Below are 25529 nucleotides of genomic sequence, written 5' to 3' on the forward strand. Positions count from 1 at the left end.
AGAAAGTGAATGTGTGAAAAGGGCACATTCACTTCACACAAAAAAGGGAAGACAGATGGTGTAGAACAGTATTTTTCAACCTGGGAACTTTTAAGACATGTGGACTTCAACTCCTAGAATTCCCCAGCCAGGAGCAAACACTGTTGTAGTCAAACCAGTGACCATCCTCTTGTCAAGAGATGCCATTTCAACATTTGGTAGGAGTTCCCCTTTGTTTTTCTTGTATATATGTGACCTCAACTTTCCAAAGAAATGGAGGGAAATGATTTCGCTTTGATGTGATCAAAAGTAGGCTGATTTCGCTGGTTCTCTTTACTATCTATATTCTTTTTTTAAAAAAAATAGCGAGTCTATTTATATTCCACTGACTTCTGACTGATTTTAATGACCCAAAGGAGAATACGCATACAGGTAGTCCTCAACTTACAAACACGACTGAGCCCAAAATTTCCATTGCTAAGCAAGACCATTGTTGCCTGAGTTGCGCCCCATTTTATGACCTTTTTGCCACAGTTGTTAAGTGATTAGTCGTGGTTGTTAAGCAAATCTGGCTACTTCCCGCCCCCATCGACTTCGCTTGTTTGGAAGCCAGCTAGGCATGTCGCAAATGCTGATCACGTAACCCTGGGACGTGCCCAGCCCTTCTTTGTGCCATATCCTTTGGTGATCATGTTGGCAATCCTATTTTTATCAACAGCCGCAATGAAAAAGTGATGCCGATTTTTTGACCAAACCAGTCCCTTAGATTTTGAAGCCACGATGTTCTTCATTTGCCTTCAAACGAGCCCAGCCCTGCTGATTTCTTTTCTGCAGGGAGAACGGTGGCAAAGACGCTGTAATTGCCGATGGATGCAGCCAGATAGACTTCCTTTTGCAAGACCATTCATTTGGAGAAGTGGGGAGTTTTTTTTTGTGGCTTTAGGCCCTTCCCTTTAGTGCTCAGTCCCACATGTTCTCATCATCATATTTACCCTTCTTTGAATTCTGATCTCCAAGCAGGCCCTTTTGGTAACCTTTAGCCATTCCGGCTCCAAAGGGGCCCACCAAAGCCCCTCCGTGGGAGGATAAAAACAGAGAGGTGAATGGAGACCGTGTCAACATAAGGAGCAGTCCTCTTACGCTTTTGTTTTTCCTTATCTTTTAATGCAAAGAAAATCTAAACAAAACAAATGGCACTCCCCCCATGGGGCGTTTTTTTTTTTAAACTGTTGTTTTAAAAACAATTCAACTGGTTTACTCTTCAAGTCTTCCAACTCTGAATTCTAACTTCTTAAAATATGGAGAGGGAGACCATAAGCACTGTGTTACGGCCAGTAGGGAGGCTGGGGAAGGAAATCCTTTTTTTTTTCTCCCTACTCCTTTCTCTTCCCTTAAGGAAGATACTCAAAACAATCCACACACACACACCCAGCTTGACAGACAGGGAGACCAGACAGCCGCATTGCCAAAGGGATGTGCCATCCAGACTCCTGTAATCTGTTTTTGCCCTCCCCAAAAAATTATGAACATCAAACATACACACACAGAGACACACGCACACCTAAGCCAGCATGTTATGGTTTCCCAGAGTGCCGAGTAAGCGGCAGGCATGCCCTACTTGCTGAGCCCAATTCTCCCGCCACGTATACAGACATCCAGGTTATCGGTTCTGTACTTGCGAGAGCAGGTGGTCGTTGGGTGCTGCATCTGCCGTTATCAGTTCCTAGTTTCTCCCTGTATGTGCCTGCGTGGGCATAAAGCGTAAGCATTTCCTAGAAGTCTTGTAACAACCGAGGGAAAAGAAAAACTGCTGGAGAAAGTACAAAAACGAAAAGCCAAGGATCCAATTTTTGAAGCCACAAATGGGCAAATAGCTTAAGGAAAATATTAAAACAAAAAAACAAAAAAAAACACAGTACATTCCAAAGAAGGGCTGGTGACCTGATCAATCAGAGTGCTTTGTTTTCTTCTGCCACATCCAAAAATGCAAAATGCTGGGAGAGTCAGAAATGGACATGGAATCTCCCTTCCCAGGGTGAAGAAGAGCTCAAGGTCCAGACGGAAGCTCTTGCTTTAAGGTCATTACTCATCCAGTCGTTACATTTCCAAGGAGCCGGCTTTGTTTCTGAGACGGACAATCCAAGAAGGATCGCTTCAAATCTGGGTCTACGGAGTTGCCACCCCTCCTCCCCGAGGGAATAACAGCAATGGCTTGTTTCCCCTTTCACTAGGCAGGAAAAGTTCTGACCTCTCCCTTTTCCCAACAAACCATCATCCACACACATCCGCAGCCTGCCTGCTCGTTCCCCACTAGAGAAAATGACTGCTTAAAAATGATCACCAGCATTCGTGTAAACTTACCTGCAACAAGGCTGTAAAAGCAAAAAAGAAAAGGGGGATCAAACCAATAGAAAAGGTAAGAGGTGAACAATCATTTAGCAAGGCAGGATGGCTTGTTGACTAGTCCTCCAAGACTACGATCTCCACATTATGGACCTGGTGCTGATGTTCATCAACCTCAGCCACCACCTTCTCCTCAGTCCTCAATTCTGTCCCCAAAATCACAGCTTTCCCCCCTGATTCTTCAGGATCGGCTTCTGGATCAGGCGCTGGGTCTATTTCTATGATTGTCTGTCCGTCCTCCGAAGTGCCTTCGACAGCCTGGATGGTAGAAGTCAGGCCAGACTCCATGGCCACCAGTTCCACAGGATTCACCATGGTGGCCACGTTGGCAAGGGTCCCACTGTCCTGCATCGCTGCTGAGCTCAGCAGGGCTAAGCTTGAGGAGGGGTGAAGTGTCACTGTATCAGACGTGCTGGTTTTGGAGGAAGAAACCACGGTGGCGTAGCGGAAGAGCTGGGAACCTGAGGGCAATGTGTGGACAGTCACTGGGCTGGAGCCCTGGCTGATTGTGGCCATTGGAATGTTGCTAACGGAAAACTGCTGTCCCATGGGTGCGATGGTGATGGGCGAGATGACGGTGAATTGAGGTTGCTGGATGGGAGCCGAGGGGCTTAGAACTGTGGCCGAAGCGGGACGTTTCAACCGGGGCCTTTTGGGAGGCTTTGGAGTGTTGACTGGCATCAGGACCACATTCTGAATGGATGGGCTCCTGGCGAACTTCTTCTGCTCTTCTAGTTGGCGATCTAGTGCTGGGAGAAGGATTTATGGCATAGGCTAGTCAAGGAAATGCTTTGGAAATTGTCACACAAGCAGCACAAAAGACAAGAGGAGGTAGGGAAACTATTTCTAGGTATGTCATCCAGTCATTTCTCCTGTGCCAAAAGAACAGTAGACAGGAATAGCAATAGCACTTAAGACTTATCTACCGCCTCACGGTGTTTCACAGCCCTCTCTAAGCAGTTTACAGAACCAGCTTCTTGCCCCCAACAATCTGGGTCCTCATTTGACCCACCTCGGAACAGTAGGCAGAGTTAGCCTGAAATTCTGATTCTATCCACTGCGCCACCATGGCTTCCTTCCTTCCTTCCTTCCTTCCTTCCTTCCTTCCTTCCTTCCTTCCTTCCTTCCTTCCTTCCTTCCTTCCTAAGCAATAGCAGACTTATATGCTGCTTCACAGGGCTTCCCAGCCCTCTAAGTGGTTTACAGCCTATTGCCCCCAACAATCTGGGTCCTCATTTTACCCACCTCGGAAGGCTGGAAGGCTGAGTCAACCTTGAACCTGGTGAGATTCGATCTGCCAAACTGCAGGCAGCTAGCAGAAGTAGCCTGCGTGAACCACTGCAGCACCGCGGCTTATGAGGATAATTCCAATTATTTAGAGAACAAAAAAAAAAAAAAAACTGGGATGGAGAGGAGAAACTAATTTACCTCTCCAAGTGCTGCTTAACCCCATCTCAGAGCTGCAGACAACAGCAGCTTTAAAATTAAAACAGCACCATATGCAAGTTTTCAAACCTCCAACGTATACAAAAACTACCAAAAATATTACAGCAAAAATGCTGGTCAGAATATAGCTAATGCCTCTTGGGAAAAGATAAAAGTGTTTATTGTTCCAAAGGTGCTTTTCCAAAAGGCAACCAGACTTTCTTGGGGGGTGTTTCCCCTTGAAAATATTTTGCTTCTTATCCAAGAAGCTTCTTCAGAACGGATGAGTTCTTTTTGAAGCAAAACATTTTCAAGGAAAAAAAACAAGAAAGTCCAATTGCCTTTGGTAAAAGCACCTTTGAGACAACCATCATCTGGATGATTGAGAATCGCCACAGACATAAAAGTGTATTCAATGTGACTAATATCATACTTTTGGTAATTGTAAGGAATTTTCTGTATATAAGAAATAGAAGAGGAAGAGGAGGATAGAAAGGAGGAGAAGGAGGTATGTTGTAAAAAAAAATGCTTAATTTAGGACCAACTGACCATCAGCTGCGGGAGTACAATGTACGTGCTTTAATCTTAATAACATCTGGAAGGTTTAGCCTCCTCATCAAAAAAGCAAATTTGAGGGAATATGAATGTAGTACAGCAACCAAGCAACCCAGGCACATTTCTTGCACAATTAATTGATGAGCTAAGAAAGTTCCCATTTCAAAATTACCTGCAAGAGTGTTAAGAAATTGCTCCTCTCCCTGATCTGTTTGACTCTTCCTGTTATCCAGCACTCTTTTCACTGTGTCCATCAGGCCAAAAGTGTGAGCGACATTATTTAGAACAGCAGCATCTACAGGAAGACATTCACAGATATTGACTAATGTTCTAAATGGGATCCCAACTCCCAGGCAGAAAGACCTGAGCTATTCCTTGTTTGCCCATGCAGGGTTACTTAACACTTTGGTAGCACTTGCCGTCTTGATTTTGCAAGGTTCGCCTACAACAGCCATGGAAACTGACACTAAGAAGAGAATATTTAACAATTGGAAAAAAAAGATAAAGAAAATACTTATAATAATACTCTTTCCCTGACTTAGCAACCTACTTGCTCAAGAATTCCAAAGCAGGAATAATTCTACCCAATTTAGTTTGCAAACAGTGTAGGTGAGACTACATCAGAAATTTTATAGTCAACAAGTGCCTAATGTATTATTATGTAAATTTCAATGAGAAATTTTGCAGAAAATCACAAATATGCAACAACCTGAAGTACATTTTTCCTCTTCAGCCTCAGGGGTAGACTCTCCTGGTATCACTAGTGATATATTTTCAGTATCAGGTAGACCTCTTTCCTCTTCTCCCTCCTTATTATTTTTATTATTATTATTATTATTATTATTATTATTATTATTATTATTATTATTATTATTATTATTATTATTATTATTATTATTTCTATTCTCATCATTGTCATCTGGCCATTCTAGTATGCTTTATGAGGGGTCCTTGGTGCTCTGTGAGCTTGTTTTTTTTGCAGACGTTTCATTACCCAAACTACCCCAGCACTGATGATGTTACCTAGTTTGGGTTTTTCTGCAAGAAAACAAGCCAGTTCAGAAAGCCCCAAGGACCCTTCATTTCAACCCTGAGCTGCAGATATTCTCCTTTATAAGTATGCTTTATAAAAGTTTCTTTTTCCAGTACTGAAGCAACAGAGGTGACTGGATACTAGGGGAGCTATGATAAACATTTAGACAATGAAAACATTCTGGAAAAAGATGATTTACGAGTTTGATGGGTTTTAATTGGTTTTGGCATTTTCCTGTTAATGTTCACTATTTTTGATTTTATAGGATTGCATTGCATTTTGAGATCACTTCTCATAAGGGAACTATCATCGGAGAGTAGTTAATAAAATGACAAAACAAGCATTATCGAGACAGATAATTCACCAAGCATAAATACAAGTAGTCCTTGACTTACGACCACAATTGAGCCTAAAATTTCTGCTGCTAAGTGAGAAAGTTGTTAAGTAAATTTGCCCCCATTTTACAACCTTTCTTGCCATGGTTGTTCAGTGAATCCCTGCAGTTGTTAAGTTAGTAACACGGTTGTTATATCAATCTGGGCTTCCCCATTGACTTTGCTTGTCAGAAGGTCGCAAAGGGGGATCCCATGATCCTGGGACACTGCAACCGTCATAAATGTGAACCAGTTGCCAAGCATCCAAATTCTGATCACGTGACCATGGGGAGGCTGCAATGGTTGTAAGTGTGAAAACCGGTCATAAGTCACTTTTTTCAGTGATGTTATAACTTCAGTCACTCAGTGAACTGTTGTAGGTCAAGGACTACATGTAAGGCAGGAAGTCTTCCCTAGTGGTTATCATTTCATATCAACATAGAGACTGCTGACCTCTTACCCACCGGTAATCTGGAAGGGGGACTGGACAAGCCTCTGCTGTACCCCTCTTAGCACCTCCTCTATCTCCTTCTGAATATTACAGACCACTTCTTCCATCAAGCCCACATCAGCAATGCCTTTCCAAAACATCAGCATCTCCTCTGCCACAGAAAGATAAAACATTTTTAAAGAAAAAAACAGCAAAATTTCTACTGCTGGGACCAGCAAACTACTATACATCCACAAGCACCTTAAGGAATTGATTGCTACCTTGTTGATCCAACCCATAAGCATTATCTGTATTTCTGAACTAAAAGACGCCCACTCCAGATCAGTATTTCTCAACCTTGGCTAATTGAAGATGTGTGGACTTCAACCCCCAGAATTCCCCAGCCAGAGTTCTGAGAGTTGAAGTCAACACCTCTTTATGTAATCATGGTTGAGAACACTGGTGTGGACTGTTCATTGATTACTTACAAATTATGCTTGCAGCACATGTGTGTTCACAAACAGTTGCAACAGGCTGAAAATAGCTTTCAGGGCATGACAAGTAAGACACTAGAAGCCTTCTGTCTTATGGTGCAAATTATCAAAGGATCGTTCAAGGGCAGTGCATGCCACTGCTGATGAGTCAGGTTTAGGATCAGTTTTCCCCAAATTGGTACCCTACAGAAAGACTGAGGATGCAACGCCGAGTAATCCCAACCATCACCGGCAAAAGTTTGCTTCTCTTACTCCACTTCCTCTCCTTTCCAAAGTGTGCAGAGGAAATGAAAAAAGTATGCAAGCTGTACAGAGAAATGGGAAGGACCAACCTGAAATCTCCTCTGGGTCTTTCTTGATTCCCTCATCAGTTGCCATAGTGACTGCTGCTGTCATAGCAGAATTCCATTCAATCCCTTCTTCTACACTTTCCTCAGACACTGCAATTTGAGTGATGCTTCCTGAATAAGAGAAGACCAGTCTGATACTCTGCTGCCACAGTAACTCCTCAACCACCCACACATCTAGATGATACATTGGGATAAGTTCTGTTAAGACAACTATTCATCTGTAAGTCTATGACTTGATATGACATAATGATAGGGTTTACACCGTACATTAAGCCACACACCATAATTTCCAAATCACAATGGCTGGGACGTTCAAAAGACAGCTCACAGCACATTAGGTCTTAGCACTGAGTGTGAACTTAGTCCTTCCAGACCAGCCTTGACCATTTTACATTCTGTGTGAGGACAGCAGTTCCTCGGATTCTCAGCCAACATGTTTCAATACTAGCTGGACAGCTTGAGAATTGCTCTTGGAAGGTGCCACCTTGGGCAAGTTAAGCAAGATTGCTTTGGGCTGATCAACATATCCTCAAGGTTGGCACAATAAAGCCATTGCTTTTGAAATGTTACGTAAATTCTGTAGATGCTGCAATGAATGAAGAAATGTTTGAGTGTAACTACCACATTGGTACACTTTACATTTGTGTTTTTCAATTCAATGCTGGCTGTGGAATTCTGAAAGTTTCAAGTCCACACATCTTAAAGTGGCCGAGGTTGAAAGTCCCTGGTTTATACGAATTGCATTTTTCCTTTCAATATTCAAGTCACACCTGAATTGTACGGAATATTTGTCATGTGGCTTCACCTTATACATTAAACTTGTTATGCTCGAATTAATTGAAGTAGCTGAACTAAAAAAAAACCCTTTCTCACAAAAAGAAACAAAATGTGGAATGAGAAGTAAGACAATACGTTCTTCAACACTGGGCACAATGCCCTTCTATCTCAAAGCCCTTTGGGTGTAGCCCAGGATTAAACCACATGATAAATATTTCACACAAATCAGGCGTGTTGTCAGCCCTTTAAGGTAGACAGTCAAGCAATAGGAGTGCCTAGAAATCTTGGAAAGCACATAAATTCAGTGAGGATATTGTAACAGAATTTGTAAATCTATCCCCCACTCTATTTCAATTTACACTTATTCTAGTCAAGGCAGAGTTTTAATAAGGGAGAGACCTACCATCAGCAGAAGTGGGAGTCTGTACCAGGCTTGTTTGTCCTGGTACTGGGGCCCTGGCACTGCTGAACAGGAGATCAAACTTGGTGCTTCGGCAGGTGTTGGTGCACACTTTGTCATGCTGATAGAAATCAATTTGCCCAGAGTCCATCATCTTTCTGCACAATGAATGGAAAACAGAACAGTCATCTGAGGGGGGATGAAAATCAGTTCAAACAGTTGTCTAAGATGAAAATGTAAAAAGACAAAGCCTTTGAGCATGGTGCATCAAACAATGCTCTGTCCCATTTAGCTTATGTACAACCACAGTTATATAATTCAATGGAAGGTTTACCATGAAGTGCATGGTTCTTTATCGTAAGAAAAAAAGTATTTCTATCCCAATTTATCCGGCAATATGGAAAGGATTAACAACTACAATTTATGGGATCCTCCAATGTGGCCCTTATTATTCATTGGAGGCTGTTCCAGCCCAAAGATTGTGGGTAATAAAATCAGGGATAATGAGGGTATTACAAATATACTTTACTTCAGGGCAAAACACCTCCACCATTTTGTGCATGTTACACACCCAGAAAAATTCTCCAAAAGTTCTCTCCTGAATAGACCCAATCCTTTTACCATTGATAATGTCTAATTTGTATTACCTGCCTTAAGACACTTGAAACCGCAGTTAAGGAAGCCATGAATAACAGGATTCACTTATAAAAAGTCCACGACCTCCGAACGGTCTCTTTGTGAAAGTTCTAGGAGACCCCCCCCCAAAAGGTACTTACAAGTCCTATTGGATGCATCCTTCTGCAGTCACAGAATTGCATTTTGGGCACTTGTCAACTAGTTCACATTTATGGCCATTTGCAGTGTTCTGCAGTCACATGACTTCAATTTATGATATATATATTTTTTTTGCTGGAAACTGGCACTTACTTCCAATTTCCAGCAAAAAATGCCCATTGCAAACAATGGGGTCACTTAATGACTGCAGTGTTCATTTAGTGATCATGGTGATTCATTTAATCCCCACCATAAAAAAATATTGTAAAATCAAGTTGTTCATGTGATGAACCACCAAACTACTGGCATGACTTACAACCTATTTCCAAGCTCAATTACTGTGGTAAGTCAAGGACTACCTGTAGATCAGAGGTCTCCAAACTTGGCAACTTTAAGACTTATGGACTTCAATTTATGGACTTCAAGCATAGCTGGCTGGAGAATTCTGAGAGTTGTAGTCCACAAGTCTTAAAGTTGCCAAGTTTGGAAAGCCCTGCTGTGGATCAAAGTCTTATTCCAGCAACCCCTCCTAAGGTTCTGTATAAAATGGCCCATGAAATCACTGGATCATTTCCTGTGAAAAATACACAGGGTCAAACTCTCAGCACTATTTTTATTTAGCAAGAAATGCAAGGTACCACAGTTTTAAGGAGAGAGGATATTCCTATTCAGATGTCTGCACCAGAGTTTGGTACAGGTAATCTTCAACTTACAACCGTTGATTTAGTGACTGATAAAAGTTACAACCGTGTGAAAAAAGTGACATATGGATGTTTCTCATGCTTACAACCCTTGCAGTATTCCTGTGGCCACATCAAATGCTTGCCAACTGACTCGTATTTTTGACGGCTGCAGTGTCCCAGGGTCATGTGATTCCCCTTTTGCAGCCTTCTGACAACAAAAGTCAATGGGGAAGCCAGATTCTGTGACTAACTTAACAACTGCAATGATTCACTTAACAGTTGTGGCCAGAAAGGTTGTAAAATGGGGCAAAACTCACTTAACAACTTGTCTTGCTTAGCAACAGAAATTTTGGGCTCAATTGTGGTCGTAGGTGGAGGACTACCTGTACATGACAAGACGGTTACCTCAGCATGATTCCTCCTAGGCGGATGGCTCGCTTCCAGTCCTTCAGGGTGGACTTGCCAGCCAGGTGAACAAAGTGCTTGGGGCTGATAAGCTGGTCATTGAACTATCAAAAGAGGAAGGGAACCATTTATTTTTCTCATGGAAAGCATATAATGCAACCGTTCAGTCTTCAAGGCAGCACCCATTATTCATGTCATCAAGAGACACACTAGGACTTCGTTAATACAACCTGGGCTTTGTGATTCCCCGGCTGACACTGTGCAATATGTAGAACTGTTTGGGGATAAAAATGAGGCGGATAAGCAGGGAAGTTTTGGCCATCCAATTATATACTGCAGAATGGGACTCTCACGAGAAAAACATCTATTATGGCAGACATGACCCAACATTTTTCTTACAGTGGTGCCCAAGTCCTTGTGGCAGGGGAAGGGGTGTCTCCTTGCAGGAATGAAATAAAGACATTGCCTTCAGCCCTGCCACCTAAATAGTTTATTGCTAAGCGTTTTAGTGAACCTAATACTCCTGTGCCTATCCAGTGGAAAGCGGGACATTTTTCAAAGGAAAAGAATGCTGTCAAAAACCCAGTAACACCGAACGAAGAGAAGCGAGCTGGCAAAGTCACTTTCACCGTGCTATTTACCTTAACACATTTGACATTGATTCCTGGGCACACAAATTTCTTCCAGAGCAAGATGGCCTTGCTATCTCCACAGGTAATGGGGTAGGCAATCTCAATTTCCTCATTGCTTTCAAGGGCACTGGCATCTACAGATGGAAATAAGGGAGACATTTGAGAGGCATGCAGAGATCTCCGTTCTGATTCATCTCACCATAAGTGTGTCCAGCCTTGGTGATTTTAAGACCCGTGGACTTCAATGCTCAGAATTCCCCAGCTAGCCTAGCCAGCATCCCCCATGGCTGGCTGGGGAATTCTGGGAGTTGAAGTCCACAAGTCTTAAAAGTTGCCAAGACTGGACACCTTGATCTAACCCAAAGACTGAAAAGGACTTTAAAAATCTCAAGCCTTTTCTCATCCTATATATTCTAAACTGGAGATTCCAAGTCTGAACATACATTTTAAGCCATCACTTCTTTATACACTGGTAAAATTATACAGTTTGTTTCACCTTTACAACTTATGATGGATCCATAAATAATGTACTCTATAGTATTTAGGCAAGCGTCACGGTACAGTTGCATAGCAGTCAGAAGAGTTCAGAGTATAAAAGGAAGACAATTGTATTCATTGTTGTCCTTGTTGCCATTAACAAGGCAGGGATTTCTTGTGGACTGGGTTAATCTTTAGTAATACATGGTCCGATTTGTTTAACTCAGCCATAAATCATGATATACTATTCACAACTCAGCCATAAATCATGGGGTGTAAGTGGTTAAACTCCCATAATACATCATGCCAAAATTAAACTACAATGTAAGAGCAAAGTACTAGCTTCTACCTAGAAAATATTTTTGGGGAAAATACAATTCTTTGGGATACTATCCTCACATTTTCACACTCTTGAATGTCCAATATAATATGCAAATTTCCAGTTATTCTGAAGATAGGAAATGAAATTTGGACAGTAGTCTGACAAGAACTACCTTGTGGCTGTAGTTGAGTTTCAGAAATGTGAACCTTTAGACAACACAGGAAGAGACAATGAAAGAAAGCTCCCAAGGCCTCTTAGCTCAAGGACTCTTTTTTCAAGGATTCTAGCTTTTTGCAGTGCTACAGGCTTTGTTCCACCTTATGCAAATATGTAGAAAGATTAGTATTTCCCTTGCTTGTATGGAGTGGGGGGAAAGCCATCATCCATGCAAATAACTATTGCAGAAACTGTTATGCTTCAGATCAGCCCATTTCTGCTTTTGCTGAGCAAAGTTTTGGTTTGCAAGAAAGACAGTGGACATATTGTTTCTTCTTCAGTGTTGTCCTCCCAATATGAACCCAGGGATGTACAATGGATGATAAAGAGGCAGTGACTGCATTAAAGCCATTCAGTGCATCTGAGTTCACTGTGTCTTCCTGCTTCTGCTTCAGTGCACTAACCACAGCACATCAGTGGTGGGATTCAAATATTGTTGCCACTGGCTCGGTGGGCGCATTTTGCATGTGTGCACAGACTTTGTGTGCACGTGCGTGCTAAACGCGCAATTTGTGCAGGCGGAGAGTCATTTGCGCAGGCGCACAGGTGTTCTAATTCGCCTCCTGCAAGCCTGCACAATCCCAATTGCTTCAGCAGCTGCCACGCAATACTATTCTGTGCTGCGCAAAGCAGCTACACTTCAAATTCAGCGGATAAAGGTGAGTATGAGAGCCCAGGTGGACAGGTGGGCCCAACAGCAGAGCCAGCAGAGAGAACTGGTTTGGTCTCCGCTGCTCATCGCTCGTACTGGCTCTCCAGAACTGGGCAGAACTGGTTGAATACCACCACTGCTACACATGCTGCCTGCAGGCTTCATCCAAAGCACCCCTATTACGCTGCAATACAGTTGAGCTAAACATGAAACTGATGCATCATTACCACGGCGAACTCACCGATGCCATCTTCAAGTTTGTGTATGGTATGCGTTTCTACAGCCATCACGGCCGCATTAGTTTCAGAGCCCTCTTGATAAATTCTGCTGTAAAAATGGCAGTAAGTACACAAAAGATGTAGTCATTTGAAAACTAGTAACATGAAAGAACATCACATCCCCACAACATCAATCTGTGTGCCCCTGGCATCAGAAGGGGTAACATTTATTTATGGGATTTTCCATTAATAATTGCATATTTATGGAATTTGGCACTTTTCAACAGCAACCCCAAATCTTAATTTTAATACTTCATCTTTTGGTTATTCTACTGTTGTCGGTTTATATAGCAATAACTTCTTGTTAGCCCTATCAATATTAGTTTGATGTATTTGACTTATTAATATTAAGTTTCCCTGCAAAATTGTTTATTTTGGATTATATAAACATTTATATAAAAAGTAATATTCATAGCAGTATTTTTTCCCCACCAATTTCATCAGGGACACTGTAATTTTTATCTCCAAGGAAGGTTAATATCATGAGAAGCAAGTTCTCTTGCTGTAGCTGAAAGGACTCAAGTCTATATATAAGAAAGGAAATTGTTATTAAACAATCAAACTTGTTTTGATACAATGTGCTTCACAGTGGAATGAACTGACTGGGGGGCTGACCTCTTCTAATAAATGCTACACCAGCTGCGGGTTGGCCAAATTGTCCTTAACTTTATGGTTCTGTCCAGCCATAAAATCCAACCATAAAATGATTGATGGAGAAGGCAAGTTCCTTCATATTTTTAAACATATCTAGAATCTCCCGATACCTCAAACTCTTGTTAAAATTCCATCTTCTGCAAAATTGCTAAATCGCAAGAATGTCATCTTTTTTTATGCCTGCATTCTCAATTCTCCTTGGAGCAGTCCTCTAAATCAGCAGTCAACAACTGGTGGTCCATGAGAAAATGTTGGTGGTCCGCAGAAAAATTATTTCCATTTTTTATATTGCACTAAATACTATTTATCTTTTTTTAAAAAAAATGTATTAGTGGTCTACGGGATTTAAATTTGTGAATTTAGTGGTCCCTGAGGTCCAAAAGGTTGGTAAGCCGTGCTCTAAACCCTCAATTACTTGAAATTACTTGGGAATATTTTGTTTTGCTACTGGCATGTCACTCACCCTTGCTGCACCGGCTGTAGTTGTAATATAACCTGGGTTTTGGTATCTTCTGGGTTTCCCCCCTCCGTTCCTTCAGTTGGCACAACCACCACATCTCCTACAGGGATGCTTACTTCAGCATTTGCCATTTGTTCACATGAAGTCTGAGCGACGGGGTGACAAGTATGCTGTAGCAGACAATAAAAACCGAGGCAACCTTGATTTGGGAGTTGAGATCCGGCATCTCTAATTACACACAATTATTATACTCTATAATAGTAGGTCAAAAGGGACTGCATATGTGATAGAAACATCCTCAACACCTCAGGGGCTTCTCTTAATAGTCTTAACCTCTCCTTACAACCTAAGATTGTTCTCAGAATAATTGAGCAACCTACCTACCACTAATTCCTTGGGAACTCGAAAGTGACTTTGCCTTGTTAGCTTTCTTGCAAAGTTTAAGAGGCTATTGTGACAGCAATTAAAGATGTACAGGCGTTCCCTTTTCTCTGTATTTGGGCTGCACCTGCTATAGCAGAGGCATGAGCCATCTGAAAACAAAAGTGTATTCTTTTTTGTAGAACTATTATTTTATAATGAAGTTGGATTCATTAGAAAGTGAAGGCTGCAGTCCTATATACAATTGGCTTAGACTATACCTAGTACAGCTGGTTTGTTTCTGAGTTCACAGGCAGTTTTGTTTTGGGGTCTTTTTTTAAACCAACCAATTAGGCTGAAACACTGAGCAGTGTCACTCAATAGGCAGAGAAAGCTAGAAAGTCACATTGCAATGATTGATGTGGTATCTATAGAGGGCTCAAAAAGATGTCATGGGTGACTTGGATCTTGGTGGGAGGCATTTGCTGCTTTTTAAAATAATTCAAGATTGTGGGAGTTGCATTTGCTTTCTCTTTGTTCCTTTGCCAGCAGAACAATGCCAGAACCAAACCCCTTCCCACAATACATTGGTTGTAAACTAATGGCCAAAAGGACGCCCAAATGCAATTTTGGCTATTAGTTGCTCCCGAATCAGCAGATGAGCTGGGGAAGCAAGGATTTGTGGAATTTCCAGTAAGAATGGTCATACACGTGGTTCTTTGGAAATAAGAACTTTAACACAAAACCTCATTTCATAAGTGAAAATGTATCAGTTCCCTTGTTTTCATTTTCAAAATCATAGGCCATTGTTACTGCTGGATCAGATGATAGTCCAACAAATTCAGCTTCACACTACCAACCAGCCCCTCCTGCTGGCTGCAGAAAACTCATTAGTAATACACAAACGTAATTCAATTTCCTCCTCTCATTTTGACTCACTCTCAGAGGACACCCAGAGAAATACATTGTGGTGTTGAATCTGAAGGTTAGATATAATTCTAATGACCTTGCTAATAATCTTTCCTAGAAGTGTTCTAAACCCCTCTACTATACAACAATGAATTTTAAAAATTATTCAGTATGCAAAAATTTATTGTCTCTCTTAAAGGCAAGGTTGAAATGATTCAATTGGAGATTATTATATTATTTGTGTTTGAATAGTTCTTTAAAGACATGTCTGAATTCAGGATAAATTAAATGAATAACTGATCATTGGTTCAGTGGTTATCAGCTAGTTATTTTATAGAGCAAATGCTGTGTATCTTCATCAAATTCCCCTGGATGTTAATGGAATTTACTTCTACAAAAGCAGAAACAATATCACAACTTTCCCAATTTACTTTTAGGTAAGTCCAAATGAATTCAGTATTGTTTATACTTAGTCAAATCACAGCCATTATTTTAGATTAGTTGAACCAGTGCCATAAATATTGGCAGGGCTACAACAGAAGGCTCAGAATGCCTTAGCTGCTTATTATTATGGGAAAACAAAAATTGAGGCAAACAAGAACACTATTTGCATCTTTATTATTATTTTGTAAATAAGATTTAGCAGTTTTCTTCATGTGAAACAGTTGTGCAATCAACAATGGTATCCTTCGAATAATGGTGCCAGGGCATCAATTTTGTCATTTTAAAAAGCCACCCACCCAAAAAACCTTTAACATTGAATAGAAAAAGGGTGATAGAAGAGGGACATTTAAGGAGCATTTCAGCTGTGATTTTTTTTTTTGGGGGGGGACATTGTTTTCCACAAATGCAATCCCAAACCCATCATGTCACATTAGCATTGCCATTAAAAAAAAGAGAGATGGATTGCAATTGCTTTTTATACAGAAATCAAGATAGCCTTTTTGATCATAATTTGTCATTTATAAAAAAAGGCCAATTCTTCGTAAGCCACTTTGATCTCGGCTATTCCAACAGGTTGTTTAAAGTCATTTATCCTACATCGAACTCCAACCACCACCATCACCACCATCACCACCACCAGTCTGTTGTCTAAAGCCATCTCAGTGAGTGTAATAAATCGCAGGAAGATTTTGGGGAGCATGGCTCCTACTCTGATTATGTATTAAATTGAAGTCCTAATTTTGTCGTTTTAATTTTTGTTATGGATCCTACTTAAAACCGATGGGGGGGGTTCTCCTTCAATCAATCAACCTGAATAGAGCTGGAAGGGACTTTTGAGGTCTTCTAGTCCAGCCCCCCCGCCCATCCCGCTGAAGTAAGAGGGCCCTATAATATTTCATTTTCTCTTTTTTTGAGTTTTTGAAGGAGTTGAAGCAGTCCCGGGGACAGGAGCTTGATGAAACCCGGGACGATTTTGTCACTGAACGGGGATGGGCTTTTAACTCGGCCAGGGAAGGAACCCCCCTCAACCCCGCGGCCGCCTGAGGAGGAAGTCGAGGCTTTGGACCGAGAGGCTCGGGAAGCCGCGAGTTCCAAGCCGTCCCTCAGAACCACGAGGATCAAAGGGGGCGAGTTCAACCGGTGAGGCAAGTTCCACGGGCGAAACTCGCTCCGCTCCCCCCACGCCCGGCGGTTCCAAGGCAGACCCGGCGGGGGCGAGAGAGCAAAGCGGCCCGCAGGTTTGTTTGTTTGTTTTTTTAAGCGCCTGGCCCGACTTCAACGCCCGAAGACTCCAACTGCCATCATCCCCAGCTCGCCCGGCCGCTCGGGATGATGAGAGGTGGTGGTGGCGGCGGGAGGGCGAACCACCCCTCGCGGGCCGTCCGCGGACGGCTTTCCACACTGGCCACTGAGGGCGAGTTCGATCGCGGCCGCGCGGCTGAGGGGAAAGCCCGCCTCCCCCCGCGGGCCCCGCCCCCTCGCCTGCCCCGCGAGCCCCTCAGCCCTCCGTGGCCCCGCCCCTCTTCCCTCGCTCCAGGCCAGGCGCAGCCGCCTCCTCCTCCTCCTTTCCCCACCCTCCACTTCCCCCCGCAGCGGCGCTGCGACGTCCGCTCTCCCGGCGGCGGCACGTACGGCGGGGTAGCGGCCGTGCGCTCACCCAACGCAACCCCCTCCCTCATCTCCACGCACTCTGCGTCCCGGCTCCCGTAGCGTAGCGGCAGCAAGAACGTCGCCCTGCGTTCCCTCCCCCGTTACCGTCTCCGAGCGGCCGAGTCCGGGCTGGGGGGGTTGGGAGGAAGGGAGGGAGCATGCGCAGCAGCAGCAGCGGCTCGCCTGCCAGGACTTCCGGCCGCCTCCTCTCTCTTAAAGGGACCGCGAGAGGCAGAACGGTTTTTGCGCTCCGGCGGCTGGGCGCGACCGGATGACTTTTGGGGAGCCGGGGGAGTTTTGCAGTTTTGGGGCAGGCCGGTTTCTGGCCGAGCGAAGATCGGCTCTTCTCAGCGGTTCTGCCGACCCCCCAGAGTTGTTGCTGCTGCTGCTGTATTAATAGCATCTGTATGTTTTGCAATTATTGGATATATAGCAATAGCCCGTAGACTTAGGTACCTCTTTACAGCTCCTCCGTAAGCTGTTTACAGAGTCAGCCTATTGCCCCCTCTATAGTTAAATTGCTCAAAATAGCCAGTGGAATTGCGAGGCAACATACTCAGAAATGCTCTCATTAATTAATTGCATGTACGGATCGTTAAGTTTCCCTTCTGCAGTTCAAAGCACGCCCTTTTGCATTCTAATCCAAAAAAACGGTTTTCCGGCTGCAAATGTTTGCTGCCCGGGAAATTTCGCACTTCTCCCTTCTAAAGCTACCAGAAATCCGGAGAGCTGCTAGATGGCAAGGTTAGAGATACAGAGAAGTTGCCTGCCAGTAACTGTCCTCTGAATATTTGCAGCCCTGATCCCATCACGCTACATTTTCATGTATTTGATGGAAACTCCTGCCAAATCCGGAAGGGGCCCCTTCTTGTGCAACTTTCAGCAAACGAATGTTATGCCCAGCTGATGGCGCCAGTAGCCTTCTGATTCCTGGCAGAGGCACGTTTGTCAACCTCTTTAAGATTATGTGGACTTCAACTCTCAGAATTCCCTAGTTGGGCTGGGGAATTCTGGGAGTTGAAGTCCACACTTCTTAAAGGGATTAGGTTAACAAACGTTGGAACAGACTTAGGGCACAAAGCAAAAGGTTCGCTGTTATTAAGTCTCTCCAGTAACAAGACACCCCATTGTCTGCAATTTGCTTTTACACCCACGTTTTTATAGTTTTAATCCCCTAAGAGGTATTGACCTGCTCCACGGGGGGCATAATATGATTTTGACTTCACCCAAAACCACCACCACACACAGACACACACAACGTTTCACACAAACTTTCTTCCTTTGGCTGATTCAGGCTAATTAAAAGGTCAATGATAATAATCAGCCAAAGAAGTGGATGGTAGGGTCTGAATGCGATATGCAGAGGATTACCAGAAGTTGCAGAATGAAATAAACGGAGTGAATGTTGAGTGAAGAAACTCAAATTGGTTTGTAATAGAAACATGCCTATAAAAACATGTTTAGAATAGCAAAACAAAAGTACTATAATCTATGACCTACCATAAAACCAAAAGTAATTAAAACAAGTCAACTGCTTTGAATACACAACAAAGCATGCAAACTATAAAGAAACTAAGCCTCTGATAAAATTAGTTAAGGTTGAACACCTCTATTTAAACAGAATAACATTAATGTCACTTTGTACCCTAATCGGCACACAATAAAATGAAATTCCATCGCATGCAGCTCTCAAAGAGCCACCCCCTCCAATATTCACCACATAAACACAGCAAAATAAATAAAAACAAAATTATGCATATACCCACGTATATTATCTTTCCTATATTGTGAGCACAACCGGCTAGCTCAGGAGTCTCCAACCTTGGCAACTTTAAAGACTTGTGGACTTCAGCTGCAAAGCTGGCTGAGGAATTCTGGGAGTTGAAGTCCACAAGTCTTTAAAGTTGCCAAGGTTGGAGATCCCTGGGCTAGCTTTTCTTTTTCAGGGCTCGACACCGACACCCAACCTACAGTCAAGAAACCACGTTTTATCGAATCAAGATTTAACACGGTTTCGAGGTGCCTTAAGGCAGGGGTCTTCAAACTTGAGAGCTTTAAGACTTGTGGACTTCAACTCCCAGAATTCCTCCTCCACTCAAGTTAGCTCAGGAATTCTGGGAGTTGAAGTCCACCAGTCTTAAAACTTGCCCAGTTTGAAGACCCTTGCCTTAAGAGAAGGACCCTACCATATTTTACCCCCATCTCTTTGGGTTGAGCTAGGATACCCATGACTCCCGAGCCACCCTCTTTTCCCCTTTCTAACATGGTTGCTTCGTTGCTGGTGGTTTTTTTCGAGGAAGGGGGCTCATTGCGTCGATGTTCATCCGCTCTTCCTCGACCGGGGCGGCTTGACCAGCCGGGGGGAGTTAGTCGGACGGGCGGGACCAATGAACGAAGGGAGGCTTGGCCCCTTCAGCCAATCGCGTGACGCGGGGAGGGGGCTATTCGAGGCGCGCGCTCCTCCGGCCACCGCCGCCAGCTGCAGACGGCCGCTGTTCGGGCCGGGCGGAGGCGATCGGAACTGGCGGCTCCTGCCGAGGCGCCGCTCGACAATGCGCCCGGGGCTCCTCGGGGCGCTCCGGCTGCTGCTCCAGCTGCTGTGGTGGCACCTGGACCTCTCGGCGGCCGGCAATCAGTCGGGTAAGTCGTGGCCGTCGTAAGCCGGCTGGGAATCGTGTGGAGCGGCTGGGAGCGAGAGCGGACGGAGAATGAGGAAAGGAGGTCGGTGGGTGAAAGGAGCGTGGGTGACAGCTTGAAGAGGGTGGGGGTGGAAAGCGCTTGGCACGACCTTCTCCAAGCTCTGCTTTTCAGAGGCGCTGCACTGCGCGACACACAGGAGAATGTCCGTGATGGCACTTGTAGCCACACTGGATGGAAACTGATCAAGGAGAGATTCAACCTGGAAAGCAGGAGAAACTTTCTGACAGTGAGAACAATCAGATAACAGATCATTAGAGTTGGAAGGGACCTTGTAGGTCATCTAGTCCAACCCAAGCGGGAGACCCTGCACCATCTCTGGCAAATGGGAGTCCAAACTCTTCTTGAAAGTCTCAAGTGACGAAGCTCCCACAACTTCTGAGGGCAACTTCTGTTCCATGGGTTCATTGTGCTCACTGTCAGAAAGTTTCTCCTGATTTCCAGGTTAAATCAATCAACCCATGGAACGGAAGTTGCCCTTGGAAGTTGTGGGAGCTTCGTCACTTGAGACTTTCAAGAAGAGTTTGGACTGCCATTTGTCAGAAATGGTGTAGGGTCTCCCGCTTGGGTGGAGGGTTAGACTAGATGACCTACAAGGTCCCTTCCAACTCTGATTATCTGTTAAATCTGTGGCCTAGTGCCTCTGGAAAGCATCAGGATAGGGAAGAAAATGCTTCAGAAGGGGGGAGGTATTTCGTACAGGTGGTCCTCGAATTACGACCACAGTCAAGCCCCACATTTCTGTTGTCAAGTGAGACATTTCTAAAAGTGAGCTTTGGCCCCCTTTTACAGCCTTTCTTTTGCCACCGTTGTTAAGGGGATCACTGCAGTCGTTAGTAACCTGGTTGTTAAATGAATCAGGCTTCCCCACTGACTTTGATTGTCAGAAAGTCACCAAAGGGGAGGCCATGACACTGCAACCGTCATAAATAGAGTCAGTTGTCGAGGGTCTTGAATGTCGATCTCGTGACTGTAGGGCTGCTGCAATGGTTGTAAGTGTGGACAATGGTCCTAAGGGACTTTTTTTCCCCCAGTGACGTTGTATCTTGGAACGGTCACTAAATGAACTGGTGTAAGTCGAGGACTAGTTGTATGAGGCGTCTTCCACATCAGCGGGGTTGACTACGGAGGAAAACTAGGATTCGTGCTAGATCTGGCTTGCACGCTTGTGTTAAGAAGCGGCTTCATTATTGCCCATTGAGTCAATGTCTGGGTTTGTGCCATATACTGTAGACTGAACTCTCACAATTGTCTGCAAACCACAGTGGCTCTGGCCACATGCCAAGTCACAAACCAGTCACTCTTTTGACAAGCACAGCTGAAGGAGCTGAATTGTTAAATTGGTGGTTAAGGCTAGAAGAATTTTTTTAAAAAAAGATGTTGAGGCTCTAGAAAAAGTACAGAGAAGAGCAACCAGGATGATTAGGGGACTGGAGGCTAAAACATACAACAAACGGTTGCAGGAACTGGGCATGGCTAGTCTAGTGAAGAGAAGGACAAGGGGAGACATGATAGCAGTCTTCCAATATTTGAGCGGCTGCCACAGAGAGGAAAGGGTCAAGCTGTTTTCTAAAGCAGTGGTCACCAACCAGTGGGCTGGGGACCATTGGTGGTCTGTCCGCGAGAAAATTTTGGTGGTCATGAGAAAAATTTGGTCACGAGAAAATTTTGGTGGTCATGAGAAAAATTTGGTGGTCCACAGAGAAATGTCACCCCCGAACAAACCCCAAAGCAATTAATCCAGGCTGCGTGGGAACACAAGGCTGCGCTGCCCACATAGCCCACAGGAACACAAGGCTTACGTCACTTGCATTGCGAACAACACAAGGTGGTGAGGGGAGGGGGGAAAGGGCAGAGTGGGGGGACTTGTCCCACGCACCCTACGCACCTCGCCTGGCCACCAGGCTGCTTCTTTCCGCTTCTTTCTTCTTCTGCTTTTGGCTGCACGCAAGGAAAGCAGCAAAAATCTTTCTTTCTCTCCCCCAAACTCCACCAGACATGAGTCTTTGGGACCCTGCAAGGCATCCTGCTCCAAGAGGCTGCACCGGCATAACAAGTCTCACAAAGACTCATGTCTGGCAGAGTTTGGGGGAGAGAAAGAAAGACTTTTGCTGCTTTCCTTGCGTGCAGCCACATGGTCTACCACCAACAGACTATAATGAAATTTGTAGGTAATACAAACTACAAGCTTAATTCAGTGCTATAGAATTAGCAGCATAAACAATTTGTTCTCTGTATCATTATTTGTACCTGTGTTTTTTCAATAGTACCATAAGCGGAGAGCAACTCATGTTCTAACCATTTAACATTTTTATTGAGTTATAAAATAAGATACAAAATACAAAAGTAAATAGGAAAACGGTGGGGAGGAAGAGGGGGAAGAGAAGTGAGGAAGGATACGAAAAAAAGAAAAAAAAACACTGATTTCCAATTCTCTCTGTTGAAGTAAAATAAGGCATTAACATCAAATCACAACTTTTTTGTTTTTTTCATAATAATATGAAAAAGCCATTTCTATAAAGATCTATCAATCTAATCAGTAAAACCCAGAATCAACGTCAAAGCAATTAATGTTCGAAGACAATGTATTTCAAACTTGGCAGTTTTAAGAGGTGTGGACTTCAACTCCCAGAATTCCCCAGCTGGCATGCTCCCAGAATTCTGGAAGTTGAAGTCCATGCATCTTAAAGTTGCCAAGCTTGAAAAAAGACTAAACTAAACATAAGTTTATAGAAACGATCAATGTGAATAAAATCCTTCCCGGAAAGAATGTTTATTTCTCATCTTTCCTGTAGATCCAATCAGAAAGATTTTCTACCCCTTCTGGGAACTGCAGCAAATAACTGGCTGGTCACCCCATGATTACATTCATGTGTAGAAATAACAGGAATGGTGGCCTGAAAGGAACTGTCTTCATTAAAAAACAAAACAAAACTTTTGAGGTTTTTAACTCTAGAGAGAAAAGTATTTCCTCTACTCTTGCAACATCTGTTCTAGTTTGTCTTTCCCACATCCTGTTGAAAATATATTGGCTAGGTTATGTTGGTTAATGTGGCATTGTCTCCCTGTTGAATGAATCTAATAAAAAAAAGAATAGAGTAGCAGAGCAAAAAAGAATAGTGTCACATAGCATACCGCAGCATACATAGCATAGAAAATATGAAATGTAATGGAATAGAATTAGAATGGAATGGAATGGAATAGAACAGAATAGAAAATATGGAATGGAAGAGAAGAGAAGAGAAGAGAAGAGAAGAGAAGAGAAGAGAAGAGAAAATTTGGAATGGAATGGAATGGAGTAGAATAGAACAGAACAGAACAGAACAGAACAGAATAGAATATATGGAATGGAGCGGAGCGGAGTGGAGTGGAGTGGAGTGGAGTGGAGTGAAGTAGAACAGAACAGAACAGAACAGGAAATATAGAATGGAATGGAACGGAACGGAACAGAACAGAACAGAACAGAATAGAAAATATTGGTTGGAGTAGAGTAGAGTAGAGTAGAGTAGAGTAGAGTAGAGTAGAGTAGAGTAGAGTATTACAGAACAGAATAGAATAGAAAATGTGGAGTGGAGTGGAGTGGAGTGGAGTGGAGTGGAGTGGAGTAGAGTAGAGTAGAGTAGAGTAGAGTAGAGTAGAGTAGAGTAGAGTAGAGTAGAGTAGAGTAGAGTAGAGTAGAATATTAGGCTAAGTGTGATTTATCTCCAGTGCAGAAGCTCTCCATGTACACGCAAAGCAACAAAATAATGTTATTCTTATTAGTATCATACTATGATTATTATTACTCTGTAGTGACCTTAGTGATATCACATCACTGGCCACACACTCTAATCCACCAAAACTTTTAAAACAATTCTGCCTCTGGTCATCAGACTGTGGCCCTAATGAATCCCCATGCTCCTATGTGCTAAGGTAACAACAAGCAAAGAACAATTGGTCATTGTGTGATGTTCTACCCAGGCCGCCATACCAAACATGGAATGATTTCTCTCCTTGCCTTCCAGGGGACGGTTGTGGTCATTCAGTGCTCACATCTTACAGTGGGACTTTGTCCTCCAAGAACTTTCCAGGCACGTATCCAAACTCCACTTCCTGTGAGTGGCAAATTCACGGAGAGGAAGGGAGCCCCCTCAGCCTGGCATTTGGAGACATGGACATCGAAGCCTCGGAACAATGCAAATATGGCTTCTTGTTGCTTTCATCTCCCTCCGATGGTTCCAGCTTTGGTAAGGACATTCCTTGACCTCACTCCTAAAGATAATGGTATAGCGTTCCCTGCCTGAGCAGGGGGTTGGACTAGAAGACCTCCAAGGTTCCTTCCAGCTCTGTTATTCTGTTACTAGCTCGATACCCATGCTTCGCTATGAAACTATGTGGTCAGGATTAGTTTTGGGGGAGGAAAATAAAAGGGTGGGGGGGAATTGTGCCTCTGCCTACCAGTATCCATCAGTATTTATCTGGTAGTGTGTGAGAGAGTTGAGGGTTGTTTGGAAACTGAAACAGTATTTGCTGTGTGAGCAAGGAGACAGCAAGGAGCCTGGGCGTGGCTTAGCTCAACTGTTCTATACTAAGGCCGCTTGGTGCTCTGAAACGGAAACTTCTATAATTGATTCTAATTATACTTTCCCATGGAAGTAAAAACGTAGACATTCCTGTCAAGGGTGGAGGGATGAAGAGCTCCCTTCCCTTTCTATGCACTCCGTCTCCCATAGATCCCCTCCAGGAACAGTAGCCTGAAAATTCATGTCTGTACTGGAACTGGTTTCTAAGATGAAAATCGGTCCCAATATTTCATATAGATTCCTTTTTCCTTATACTGTAGCATTCTAAGAGGCTAAGAGGTGGGTACTCTTAGCCTAAGGCCATACTCAACTTATCAATGGCATACCAGAAGCTACATCTAAAGAAGGGATCTCCAAACTTGAAAACTTGTAGATTTCAATTCCCAGAATTCCCCAATCAGCCATGCTGGCTGGGGAATTTGGGGAGTTGAAATCTACAAGTCTTAAAAGTTACCAAGTTTTTGAACCCTTGATTTAAAATAATGGTTGGAACCATCCAAACAAATTAAATGTGCTTTCATTATATTTGAGTGTTTTAAAATGAACCAGAAGGAACAGGATTCCAGTACCAAATTTAATAATTTCCACTTTCTACCATCTTAGAAATTATAATTTGCCAGCAATTTTCAAAGGTCTCCGACAGATTTCAAGGGCTTTAGTTTATATATCTCTACAAAGGGCTATAAAAAGACTGTACTTCTTTGCTGTAGACTTTTTTGTCATGTGGTTTTCCTTCTTACATTCTTCCACAAATGGTCAACTTTGGGTTCTTTGGAAGAAAGTGGAAGAGAGGTATATCAGCTCTTGAAAAAACCGGAAGTGTGCCATTTAGGCCCGGTATAAAAAGTGCTTGTCTTCTTCTGTAGCACTTTGACCTTCTTAGATCTCTGCTCCTTCACTGGTTCCTTCCCCTCCTTTGTCCTATATTTAGTTTTGTTTCCATTCTCATCACTTCCATCACTTTCAATTCCTGCCAAAGGCTGTTCCACGATTCTCTGGAATACAGTTTGAGGCAGACATTTCCAAACATTGTTTAGTTTCTTTGTTCGCTTCCTTCTTTTCTTCCACTTCTAAGGCCTTTATAGGTCCATCTGATTTGAAATCTAGTAAATATCTGCGATGAAATCCGGCAAA

The 25529-nt window shown here is 43.4% G+C and overlaps 2 protein-coding genes across 12 annotated transcripts in view; one reads left to right on the forward strand and one right to left on the reverse strand.

Moving 5' to 3' along the window:
* Positions 1-1115: 1115 nt before the first annotated feature.
* Positions 1116-18986, reverse strand: GMEB1 (glucocorticoid modulatory element binding protein 1). Of its 9 annotated transcripts, none has more exons than XM_087939749.1 (10): positions 18903-18986; positions 13777-13943; positions 12623-12705; positions 10724-10848; positions 10083-10186; positions 8224-8378; positions 7026-7154; positions 6234-6371; positions 4535-4657; positions 1116-3131 (listed from the first exon to the last, which is right to left on the reverse strand). In XM_087939749.1, the coding sequence occupies exons 2-10, from the start codon at positions 13902-13904 to the stop codon at positions 2440-2442; spliced, it is 1677 nt and encodes a 558-aa protein (XP_087795875.1). In that variant the 5' UTR covers positions 13905-13943; positions 18903-18986; the 3' UTR covers positions 1116-2439. The 9 variants fall into 9 exon arrangements, with proteins under 9 accessions (XP_087795875.1, XP_087795871.1, XP_026558261.1 ...); XM_087939745.1 differs by having other exon boundaries at positions 12623-12708; positions 18903-18946; XM_026702476.2 differs by lacking the exon at positions 18903-18986 and adding an exon at positions 17242-17341 and having other exon boundaries at positions 12623-12708.
* Positions 18987-19269: 283 nt separating this feature from the next.
* The window catches only part of LOC113437466 (discoidin, CUB and LCCL domain-containing protein 1-like), a 35518-nt gene continuing 29258 nt past the window's right edge, over positions 19270-25529 (forward strand). For 2 of the 3 annotated variants that reach the window (XM_026702473.2, XM_087939750.1), the window contains exons 1-2: positions 19606-19776; positions 23838-24059. In XM_026702473.2, the coding sequence (XP_026558258.1) occupies positions 19689-19776; positions 23838-24059 (310 nt within the window). In that variant the 5' untranslated portion in view covers positions 19606-19688. Of the gene's footprint in view, positions 19777-23837; positions 24060-25529 lie in introns of all 3 variants that reach the window. The other variant, XM_026702474.2, reaches the window with a different exon arrangement.

The sequence above is a fragment of the Pseudonaja textilis genome, chromosome 10 (genome assembly GCF_049901715.1).
Source record: "Pseudonaja textilis isolate UNSWEBS1 chromosome 10, rPseTex1.2, whole genome shotgun sequence".
Classification (NCBI taxonomy): Eukaryota; Metazoa; Chordata; class Lepidosauria; order Squamata; family Elapidae; genus Pseudonaja; species Pseudonaja textilis.